Source organism: Vulpes vulpes, chromosome X (assembly GCF_048418805.1).
Source record: "Vulpes vulpes isolate BD-2025 chromosome X, VulVul3, whole genome shotgun sequence".
Taxonomy (NCBI): domain Eukaryota; kingdom Metazoa; phylum Chordata; class Mammalia; order Carnivora; family Canidae; genus Vulpes; species Vulpes vulpes.
This window is the reverse complement of record NC_132796.1, coordinates 35,777,606-35,789,193: the sequence shown is the minus strand read 5'-3', so window position 1 is coordinate 35,789,193 and position 11,588 is coordinate 35,777,606. Positions and strand designations below refer to the sequence as shown.

The window sequence follows — 11,588 nt, the reverse complement described above, 5'->3', positions numbered from 1 at the left end:
TGGGGAAAAAATGATTAAGATGATAAATTTTGTTATATGTATTTTAACACAATCAAAACATTTTTAGCTAAATGGCAAATATAATCAATATATATCAAATTTTTATCTAAGAAAAAAAATTTGTATCTAAGTTCTTTAAGTAAAGATAACATATTAAATTTAAGTTTTTGGAAGAAGACCTTTGGCATTGCTCTGGTGGAACGGAGTCCGGGCCTCTGATTGGATATATGTGTAATGCACTGACTTACCGTGACCTAGGAAAGACCGCCAAGGATGTCTTCAATGAAGGATATAGATTTAGAATAGTCAAAAGAGATCTGAGGGCAGCCCTGGTGGCGCAGCGGTTTAGCGCTGCCTTGCAGTCTAGGGCGTGATCCTGGAGGCCCTGGATCTAGTCCCACGTCAGGCTCTCTGCATGGTGCCTGCTTCTCCATCTGCCTGTGTCTCTGCCCACCCCCTCCGTGTGTGTCTCTATCAATAAATAAATAAATAATCTTTAAAAAAAAAGAGAGAGATCTGAGAACCAAGTCTTGTAGTAGAGTGGAACTTTCTACTTCTAGTCATGCTTACACTGATACAGGGAAAGCATCACCCAACCTAGAGACCAAATATAAGGTCTGTAACTACAGACTTACCTTCACCCAGAAATGGAACACAGATAATACTCCTGCGACAAAAATATCTTTGGAGAATAAGTTGACTGAAGAGTTGAAACAAACTCTTGATACTATATTTGTACCAAACACAGGAAAGAAGAGTGGAAAATTGAAGGCCTCCTATAAACGAGATTGTTTCAGTCTTGGCAGTAACAACGTTGGTAGAGATTTTTCTGGATCATCCATCTATGGCTGGGCTGTGTTAGCCTTTGAAGGCTGGCTTGCTGGCTATCAGATGAGTTTTGACACAGCCAAATCCAAACTGTCACAGAACAATTTTGCCCTGGGTTACAAGGCTGCAGACTTCCAGCTGCACACTCATGTGAATGATGACACTGAATTTGGAGAGTCTGTCTATTAGAAGGTTAACGAGAAGATTGAAACATCAATAAACCTTGCTTGGAGGGCCAGCAGTAATAATACCCATTTTGGCATCGCTGCTAAATACATGCTGGATTGTAGAACTTCTCTGTCTGCTGAAGTAAATAATGCCAGTCTGATCAGACTGGGTTATACTCAGACTCTTCGGCCTGGAGTCAAACCGACCCTATCAGCTTTAATCGACAGAAAGAACTTCAGTGCAGGAGATCACAAGGTTGGGTTGGGATTTGAACTAGAAAGTTTTTTTTTTTTTTTTAAGATTATTTATTCATGAGAGATAGGCAGAGACACAGGCAGAGGGAGAAGCAGGCTTCCCTCAGGGAGCCTGATGCAGGACTCCATCCCAGGACCCCGGGATCACCACCTGAACCGAAGGCAGACACTCAACCACTGAGTCACCCAGGTGCCCCTGAACTAGAAGCTTAATGTGGTTTTGAGTAAAGCATCCGATTTGTCCCTGGAGGTGAAGAGAACCCACTGTTTTAGCCTTAAAACTCTTCTGTGAAATTTTAAAAGTATGCACTTTTTATTCTTCCAAAGAACTGTAATCCTCCCCACACTGAAGTCTAGAGATCACAAGTCCATCCTACAGGAAGTACTTAAAGGCATGCCTGGAAGTTGTCATGTTAGTGCCACATTTTAGGTGAGTTCCGAAATGTGATTTTAAATGTGTTCCTCAGCCACGATACAGTGTCACGTTACAAAGGAAGTGACCCAAGCCTCCAGCTTATACATCACGTCTTGCATGTCCCACACCACTTTTTCTTTTTTTCTTTTTTCTTTTTTATTATTTTTATTTTTTTAATAATAATTTTTTATTGGTGTTCAATTTGCCAACATACAGAATAACACCCAGTGCTCATCCCATCAAGTGCCCACCTCAGTGCCCGCCACCCAGTCACCCCCACCCCCCCGCCCTCCTCCCCTTCCACCACCCCCAGTTCATTTCCCAGAGTTAGGAGTCTTCCATGTTCTGTCTCCCTTTCTGATATTTCCCACTTATTTTTTCTCCTTTCCCCTTTATTCCCTTTCACTATTTTTTATATTCCCCAAATGAATGAGACCATATAATGTTTGTCCTTCTCCGATTGACTTATTTCACTCAGCGTAATACCCTCCAGTTCCATCCACGAAGCAAATGGTGGGTATTTGTCGTTTCTAATGGCTGAGGAATATTCCATTGTATACATAAACCACATCTTCTTTATCCATTCATCTTTCGATGGACACCGAGGCTCCTTCCACAGTTTGGCTATTGTGGACATTGCTGCTATAAACATCGGGGTGCAGGTGTCCCGGAGTTTCATTGCATCTGTATCTTTGGGGTAAATCCCCAGCAGTGCAATTGCTGGGTCGTAGGGCAGATCTATTTTTAGCCACTTTTTCATGACATTTTAATATATTGGTCTCGGGCAGCCTGGGTGGCTCAGCGATTTAGCGCCGCCTTCAGCCCAGGGCCTGATCCTGGAGACCCAGGGTCGAGTCCCACATGCATGGAGCCTGCTTCTCCCTCTGCCTATGTCTCTGCCTCTCTCTCTCTCTCTCTCTCTCTCTCTCTCTCTCTGTGTGTGTGTGTGTGTGTGTGTGTGTGTGTCATGAATAAATAAATAAAATCTTTTTTAAAAAGTAAAAATAATATATTGGTCTCTGTGCTGAAGTGAAATTTTTGGTTTTGCATCAGAGTAAAATAAAATAAACCCATCACATTTGGGGAAAAAATGTAAGTTTTTGAAAATTTAATTCTTAAGAAATATCTTATAACAGTAAATAAAATTTAAAAATGGCATCACATTGCACACATTAGGTCCAAACCCACATACATAGCAAATTAAGAATAATAAAGAGGCACCTAAGTGGCTCAGTCAGTGAAGCATCTGCCTTCGGCTCAGGTCATGGTCTCAGGGCCCTGGGATCAAGCCCCACATCGGGCTCCCTGCTCAGTGAGGAGCCTGCTTCTCCCTCTGCTTCTCCCTCAACTCGTGCACATGCACTCTCTCTCAAATAAATAAATAAATAAAATATTTTTAAAAAGAGTAATACAAATTGTTTTTTATATTGTTAGTTTTTTAAATATTTTTAATATTTTTTTTATTTTAAAGATTTTATTTATTTATTTACGAGAGACAGAGAGAGAGGCAGAGACACAGGCAGAGGGAGAAGCAGGCTCCATGCAGGGAGCCTGACGTGGGACTCGATCCCGGAACTCCAGGATCATGCCCTGGGCCGAAAGCAGCACTAAACCGCTGAGCCACCCGGGCTGCCCTGTTTATATGTTTTTAAATATGGTTCAATACTGCCAATGATCCTCAGCTGCCATGCTGTGAAAACCCCTTTCATTCATGAGAACCTCCAGAACCATGAGCTGTTCTGAGAGGAAATAGTTGGTAAGTCTGATGATACTGCCGCTTCTCAAGCACTTCAGTCCCTCAAAGCCTCTACCTCACACTCCAAAACTCTGACTACCTCTGGCATCTGCAGCACAACTTCTAGATCTCCACAGCATGTAGCCTTGGTCGCCTTTTATTTGAAGGACATAGGTCTATGCCCATGGAGCAGTGTTTCCTGGGGCCTAGACCCTGTCAGTCACAGGAGTGGACATTCAAGATCTTGGGCTGGGCAGTGCCAGTGCTGACTAGCTGATTCTAAGCCCAGAGGTGCCCATGTGTTTGTTGATAAATGTGTCTTTGTGACCTGTGGTGCTCTCTGAAATGCAGAGCTTTCAGAGCAGGGACCCCTCTTGCCCAGATCTAAGGGTGGTACTGGCTATGAGAACCTGATCATATGAAAACAAATTCAAGGGATGCCTGGGTGGCTCAGCGGTTGAGCATCTGCCTTCAGCTCAGGGTGTGATCCTGGGGTTTGGAATGGAGTCCCACATCAGGCTCCCTGCAAGGAGCCTGCTTCTCCCTCTACCTATGTCTGTCTCTGCCCCTCTCTGTGTGTTTCTCATGAATAAATAAATAAAATCTGAAGGAAAGAAAGGAAGAAAGAAAGGAAAGAAAGGGAGGAAGAAAGAAAGAAAAGAAAGCAAATTCAAGAAGCAAGGAATCATCCAGAACTTGGGCAAGAGGAAGTTTGACAAATCTCCCTCCAGTTTTACAAACACGAGGAAACAACAGTGCTGAAGAGCTAAAGCTAAATGTCAATCAGGAAACAGCCTGTGCTGGTTGGGCCAACCGCAACCAAAGCCTCAGGTAAGTAGCAAGTCTTCCTCACTGAAGACTTGTTTCCTTTGTTCCACCAAGTAGAGACAGAAGGGGCTGCTCTATCAACGGTCCCTAACCCCAGCCTGACTAGGGGGTGCATTTTCCACCCTCCAACAGAAGTGACCTTCTCTCTTCAATTTGGGACCAATTTAAAAAATATTCTAATTTTGAATGCTGAGGCTAGGGGCTTGCAGCTGGCCAGGAAGGGGTGTGGAGCCTAGACTGAACTTTGTTCTTCCAACTAGCTAAGTAATCTCCACCTTAACCTTCCCTCTTCAGCAGCAGCAAGTTCTCCTGCCTTCCTCAGGGTGTGCCTCTTCACACCCTCACCACCGTCCCCATGCTGAGGGGGATTAAAGAATCCTCTAGGCAATTTCCTTGAGCAAGAAGCTAAAATCCTTGATAAGTACAAAATCTGCAGAGGACTTCTCACCTAGGGAGGTGGCTGTTGGTCTTCTACCCTGTGCTTCCATGAAAGAGGCTGACTTCAATTATTATGCATTCTCATCGAAGCTTTTTAAATGTATTTTTTTATTTTTTTAGTAATCTCAACACCCAAGGTGGGACTCAAACTTACAACCTCAAGATGAAGAGTTGTATCCTCTTTTTTTTTTAAATAAAGATTTTATTTATTTATTTGAGAAAGAAAGAGAAAACATAAGCTGGGAGAGGGGCAAAGGGAGAGGGAGCAGACTCCTCACTGAGCAGAGAGCCTGACAGGGGGCTAGATCCCAGGACCCCGAAACCATGACCCGAGTCAAGGAAGACACTTAACTGACTAAGCCACCCAGGTGCCCCAAGAGTTGTATGCTCTTTTGAATGAGCCAGCCAGGCACCCCTTAAATGTATTTTTGAACATAAGGGATTCATATTTTATAAAAACCCACCCAAGAGGAGGTGGGTGTGGAAATGGGGTGACTGGGTGACGGGCACTGAGGGGGGGCACTTGACGGGATGAGCATTGGGTGTTATGCTATATGTTGGCAAATAGAACTCCAATAAAAAAATATACAAAAAAATTAAAAAATAAAAACCCACCCAAAAATACTCTATTTTAGTGGTTCAATATTTGTAAATCAATGTGATACATCACATCAGGGGCACCTGGCTGGCTCAGTCAGGAGGACCATGCAACTCTTGATCTCAGAGTTGTGAGTTCAAGTCGCATTTTGGCTAAAGAGGTTACTTAAAATAACATCTTTTTGTAAAAGATTTTATTTTTAGAGAGAGAGAGCACAAGCAAGGAAGGCAGAAGCAGAGAGAGAGGGAGAGAATCTCAAGCAAATTCCCTGCTGAGGGATGCCTGGGTGGCTCAGCGGTTGAGTGTCTGCCTTCGGCTCAGGGCATGGTCCTGGATTCCCAGGATCAAGTCCCACATCAGGGTCCCTGCATGGAGCCTGCTTCTCCCTCTGCCTGTGTCTCTGCCTCTCTCTCTCTCTCTCTCTGTGACTATCATAAATAAATTTTAAAAAAATGTAAAAAAAAATTCCCTGCTGAGTGTGGAGCCTGATACAGGGCTTAATCCCACGACCCTGAGATCATGACCTGAGCCAAAATCAAGAGTCAGATGCTCAACCAACTGAGCCACCCAGGTACCCCTACTTAAAATAATATCTTAAGAAGAAATGTGATACATCATATCAATAAAAGAAAGAATAAGAACCATATGATCATTTAAATAGATACAGAAAAAGCAGTTGGCAAAGTGTAACATGCATTCATGATAAAAACTCTCAATGAAGTATGTTTAGAAGGAACATATCTCGGGACACCTGGGTGTGGCTCAGCGGTTGAGCATCTGCCCTTGGCTCAGGGCATAATCCCAGAGTCCCAGGATCGAGTCCCACATCCGGCTCCCTACAGGGAGCCTGCTTCTCCCTCTGCCCCTCTCTCTCTCTCTCTCTCTCTCTCTCACCTGCTTCTCCCTCTGCCTCTCTCTCGCTCTCTCACTCTCTCTCTCTGTCATGAATAAATAAAATCTTAAAAAAAAAAGAAAAAAGAAGGAACATACCTCAACATAATAAATAAAGACCATATATGAAAAAGCCACAGCTAACATCATACTCAATGGTGAAAAACTGACAGCTCTTCCTCTAAGATCAGGAACAAGACAAGGATGTCTATCTCACTCCTTTTATTCAATATAGTACTGAAGTCCTAGCCACAGTAATCACATAAGAAAGAGAAATAAAAGGCATCCAATTGGTAAGGAAGACATAAAACTTTCACTATTTGCAGATGACATACTATATATAGAAAACCCTAGAAAAAAAAAAGAAAGAAAACCCTAAAGACTCCACTATACAAACTACTAAAACTGATAAATTAGTTCAGTAAAGTCACAAGATACAAAATCAATATACAGAAATCTGTTGCATTTCTATACACTCATAATGAAGTAACAGAAAGAGAAATGAAAAAAATCCCATTTAAAAGTGCACCAAAAAGAGGGGTACCTGGCTGGTTCAGTCAGTGGAGCATACAACTCTTGATCTCAGGGTTATGACTTCAAGTCCTGTGTTACTACAGTCCTCTCTCTCTCTGTGACTATCATAAATAAATAAATAAATAATTTAAAAAAAAATTCCCTGCTGAGTGTGGAGCCTGATACAGGGCTCAATCCCACGATTCTAAAAATAGAATCTTTAAAAACAAAAGATAAGTAAGTACACCAAAAAGAATAAAATACCTAGGAATAAACTTAACCAAGGAGGTGAAAGACCTGTACTCTGAAAACCATAAAACACTGATGAAAGAAATTGAAAAGGATAGAAGTGCCTGGGTGGCTCAGTGGTTGAACATCTGCCTTCAGCTCAGGTCGTGATCCCAGGGTCCTGGGATTGAGTCCCACATCAGGCTCCCTCTGCCTATGTCTCTGCCTCTCTGTGTGTGTGTCTCTCATGAATAAATAAATAAAATATTTTTAAAATAAATAAATAAAAGAAATTGAAGAGGACACAAACAAATGGAAAGATACTCCATGTTCATGGACTGGGAGAACTAATATTGTTAAATGTCCACACTACCCAAAGCAATCTGCAGATTTAATGCAATCCCTATCAAAATACCAACAGCATTTTTCATAGGACTAGAATAAATCATCCTAAAATTTTGATGGAATCAGAATAGCAAAAGTAGTCTTTTGAAAAGAAGAATAAAGGGATCCCTGGGTGGCGCAGTGGTTTGGCGCCTGACTTTGGCCCAGGGCGCGATCCTGGAGACCCGGGATCGAATCCCACATCAGGCTCCCGGTGCATGGAGCCTGCTTCTCCCTCCGCCTGTGTCTCTGCCTCTCTCTCTCTCTCTCTCTCTCTGTGACTATCATAAATAAATAAAAAAAAAAAAAGAAGAATAAAGTTAGAGGTATCACAATCCCAGATTTCAAGATATACTACAAAGCTATAGTAATCAGAACAGTATGGTACCAGCACAAAAATAGACACATGGCATGCCTGGGTGGCTCAGTCAGTTAGGTGTTTGACTCTTGATTTTAATTCAGGTCATGATCAAGGGTCATAAGATCAAGCCCTGCATCGGGCACCATGCTCAGCTGGTGTCTGTTTGGAATTCTCTCTCCCTCTCCCTCTACCCCTTCCCCAACTCTCACACTCAATCAATCAATCAATCAATCAATCTGGGACGCCTGGATGGCTCAGCAGTTGAGCATCTGCCTTTGGCTCAGGGCATGATCCCAGAGTCCCAGGATCGAGTCCCACATCAGGCTTCCTGCATGGAACCTGCTTCTCTCTCTATGTCTCTGCCTCTCTCTGTGTGTCTCTCATGAATAAATAAATAAAATCTATTAAAAAATCAATCAATAAATAAAATCTCTAAAAAACAGACATATAGACCAATGAAATAGAATGAGCCCAGAGAATATAAATAATAGTGAAAGGGAATATAAAGGAAGGGAGAAGAAATGTTGGGAAATATCAGGAAGGGAGACAGAACATAAAGACTCCCAACTCGGGGAAACGAACTAGGGGTGGTGGAAGGGGGGAGGAGGGCGGGTGCTGGAGGGGAATGGGTGACGGGCACTGAGGTGGACACTTGACGGGATGAGCACTGGGTGTTTTTCTGTATGTTGGTAAATTGAACACCAATAAAAATTAATTAAAAAAAAAAAGAATGAGCCCAGAATATAGATATAAAGTCATGATTATATAGTTAATTAACCTATGACAAAACAAGCAAGAATATAGTATGGGAAAAAGTCTCTTCAACAAATGGTGTTGGGAAAACTGGACAGCTACATGCAGAAGAATGAAACTGGACCACTTTCTTACATCATACACAAAATAAACTCAAAATGGATTAAAGACCTAAATGTGAGACCTGAAATCATAAAATTCTTAGAAGAAAACACAAGCAGTAATCTCTTTGACATTAGCCATAGAATCATTTTTCTAGATATGCCTCCGTTGGCAAGGGAAACAAGAACAAAATTAAGCAATTAGGACTACATAAAAATAAGAAGCTTTCACACAGTGAAAAAAAACCATCGACAAACAAAAGACAATCCACTAAATGGCAGAATATATTTGTAAATGACATATCCAATAAGCGGTTAATATCCAAAACACATAAAGAACTTATATAACTCAACACCAAAAAGAAAATCCAATTTTAAAATGGCCAGAGGACATGAACAGATGTTTCTCCAAAGAAGGCATACAGATAGCCAACAGACACATGAAAGGATGCTCAACATCACTGATCATCAGGAAAATACAAATCAAAACCCCAATGAGATATCACCTCACACCTGTCAGAATGGCCAAAATCAACAACACAAGAAACAACAGGTGTTGGCAAAGATATGGAGAAAAAGGAACCCTTGTGCAATGTTGGTGGGAATGTAAGCTGGTTGAACCACTATGAAAAATTGTATGGTATTTTCTTTAAAAAAAATTAAAAAAAGAATTACCATACAATCCAATAATTCCACTACTGGTTATTTACCCAAAGAAAACAAAACACTAATTCAAAAGGATATACACACTTTTATGTTTATTACGCCATTATTTACAATAGCCAAGATATAAAAGCAACCTGAGTGTCTATCAATAGATGAATGGATATGGAAGATGTGGTATATATACACAATGGAGTATTGCTCAGCCATAAAAAAAAGAATGAAAAAAAAAAGAATGAAATTTTGTCATTTGCAACAACATGGATGGAGCTAGAGGGTATGATGCTAAGTGAAATAAGTCAGAGAAAGACAAATACCATATGACCTCATTCATATGTGGAATTTAAGAAACAAAACCAAACAAACAAAAAAGACAAACCAAAAAACAAACTCTTAACTATAGAGAACAAATTGATGGTTACGAGAGGGGAAGAGGGTGTAGGATATGTAAAATAAGTGAAGGGGATTACAAGTACACTTACCATGGGGCACCAGGCTGTCAGTTAAGCATCCAACTCTTCATCTCAGCTCAGGTCTTGATCTCAGGGTCATGAGTTCAAGCCCCACATTGTGTTCCATCCTGGGCATGGAGCCTATTTAAAAATTTAAAAACCTGGGATGCCTGGGTGGCTCAGCAGTTGAGTGCCTGCCTTTGGCCCGGGTGTGATGCTGGAGTCCCAGGATTGAGTCCCACATCAGACTCCCTGCATGGAGCTTGCTTCTTTCTCTGCCTATGTCTCTGCCTTTCTCTGTGTCTCTCATGAATAAATAAATAAAATCTAAAAAAAAAATTTTTAAACCAAAATTTAAAAAAAAAAAGTTTAAAAAAGAGCACTCACCATGATAAGCACTGAGTAATTTACAGAATTGGTGGATCACTATATTGTACACCTGAAAGCAATATAACACTATGTTAATTATACTGGAAAATTTTTTAAAGATTTTATTTTGTGGAGAGCCCTTGGTTTGCTCAGTCAGTTAATCATCTATCTTTGGCTCAGGTCATTATCCCATGGTCCTGGGATGAAGCCCCACATTGGGTTCCTTGCTCGGCAGGGAGCCTGCTTCTCCCTCTCCCTCTGCCTACTGCTTCCCCGGCTTGTGCTCTTGTTTTCTGCCAAATGAATAAACAAAATCTTTTTTTTTAATTGAGCTCTTTAAAAAATATTTATTTTTGGGGTGCCTAGCTGGCTCAGTTCGTTAAGAGTCTGCCTTTAGCTCAGGTAATGATCCCAGCATCCTGGGATCTAGCCCCACACCAGGCTCCCTACTTAGTGGGGAGACTGCTTCTCCCTCTGCCTACTCTTGCACTCTCGATCGCTCTCGTTCTCTCTCCCTTTCTTAAATAAAATCTTTTTAAAAATCTAAATTATGTATTTTTAAAGATTTTATTTATTTATTTGAGAGAGAGAGCACAAGCAGGTAGGAGTAGACGGAGAGGGAGAAGCAGACTCCCCGCTGAGCAGGGAGACCAACTCAGGGCTCATTCCCAGGACCCTAGGATCATGACCTGAGCCAAAGACAGATACCCAACCTACTGAGCCACCCAGGTACCCTTAAGAGATTTTATTTTTAAGCAATCCCTACACCCAATGTGGGGCTTGAACCCACAACCCTGAGATCAAAAGTCTCACACTCCCCTGATTGAGCCAGGCAGGTGCCCAATACTGGAATTTTTAAAAATAATTAGTAAATAAATAAATAGTTACATCCATTTCATTGGAATAATTACTAATTATCCATTTATTTTTTAATTTTTTTAAAGATTTTATTTATTTATTCATGAGAGACAGAGAGAGAGAGAGAGAGAGACAGAGACACAGGCAGAGGGAGAGGCAGGCTCTATGCAGGGAGCCCGACGTGGGACTCGATCCCAGGTCTCCAGGATCAGGCCCTGGGCTGAAGGCGGCGCTAAACCGCTGAGCCACTCAGGCTTCCCTAATTATACATTTAAAATAAGGTTTGTCGCATAAGCTTGTGTACAGAATACTGATGACATTTCATAGGTAGGGAGACTCAGGTGCAGGACAAAATAAACCAATCCTGAAATCAATTCAGTTAAGTGTACCTCCTGTTCCTGCCTCTCCTCATTCCCAACCCTCATCCATTTGGCTTCATCAACCCTACAGTTCATTGTGGCTTTTTTTTTTCCATGAGGAAATTTTTTTTTAAATTTTTTTTATTGGAGTTCAATTTGCCAGCATATAGCATACACCCAATGCTCATCCCGCCAAGTGCCCCTCAGTGCCTATCACCCAGTCACCCCAACCCCCCACCCATCTCCCCTTCCACTACCCCTTGTTCATTTCCCAGAGTTAAGTGTCTCTCATGTTTTGTCACCCTCACTAATATTTTCACTCATTTTCTCATGAGGAACTTTTTATGTTTTGTTTCACAGAATGAAAGATTTGCTGTTGGATCCTCAACTCC

At 41.5% G+C, this 11,588-nt stretch overlaps 1 protein-coding gene across 1 annotated transcript; it reads left to right on the top strand.

Moving 5' to 3' along the window:
• Positions 1-227: 227 nt before the first annotated feature.
• On the top strand, positions 228-1,017 carry LOC112929965 (non-selective voltage-gated ion channel VDAC3-like). Its single transcript, XM_026012196.2, has 2 exons — positions 228-332; positions 511-1,017. The coding sequence occupies exons 1-2, from the start codon at positions 228-230 to the stop codon at positions 1,015-1,017; spliced, it is 612 nt and encodes a 203-aa protein (XP_025867981.2).
• The last annotated feature ends 10,571 nt before the right edge of the window (positions 1,018-11,588 follow it).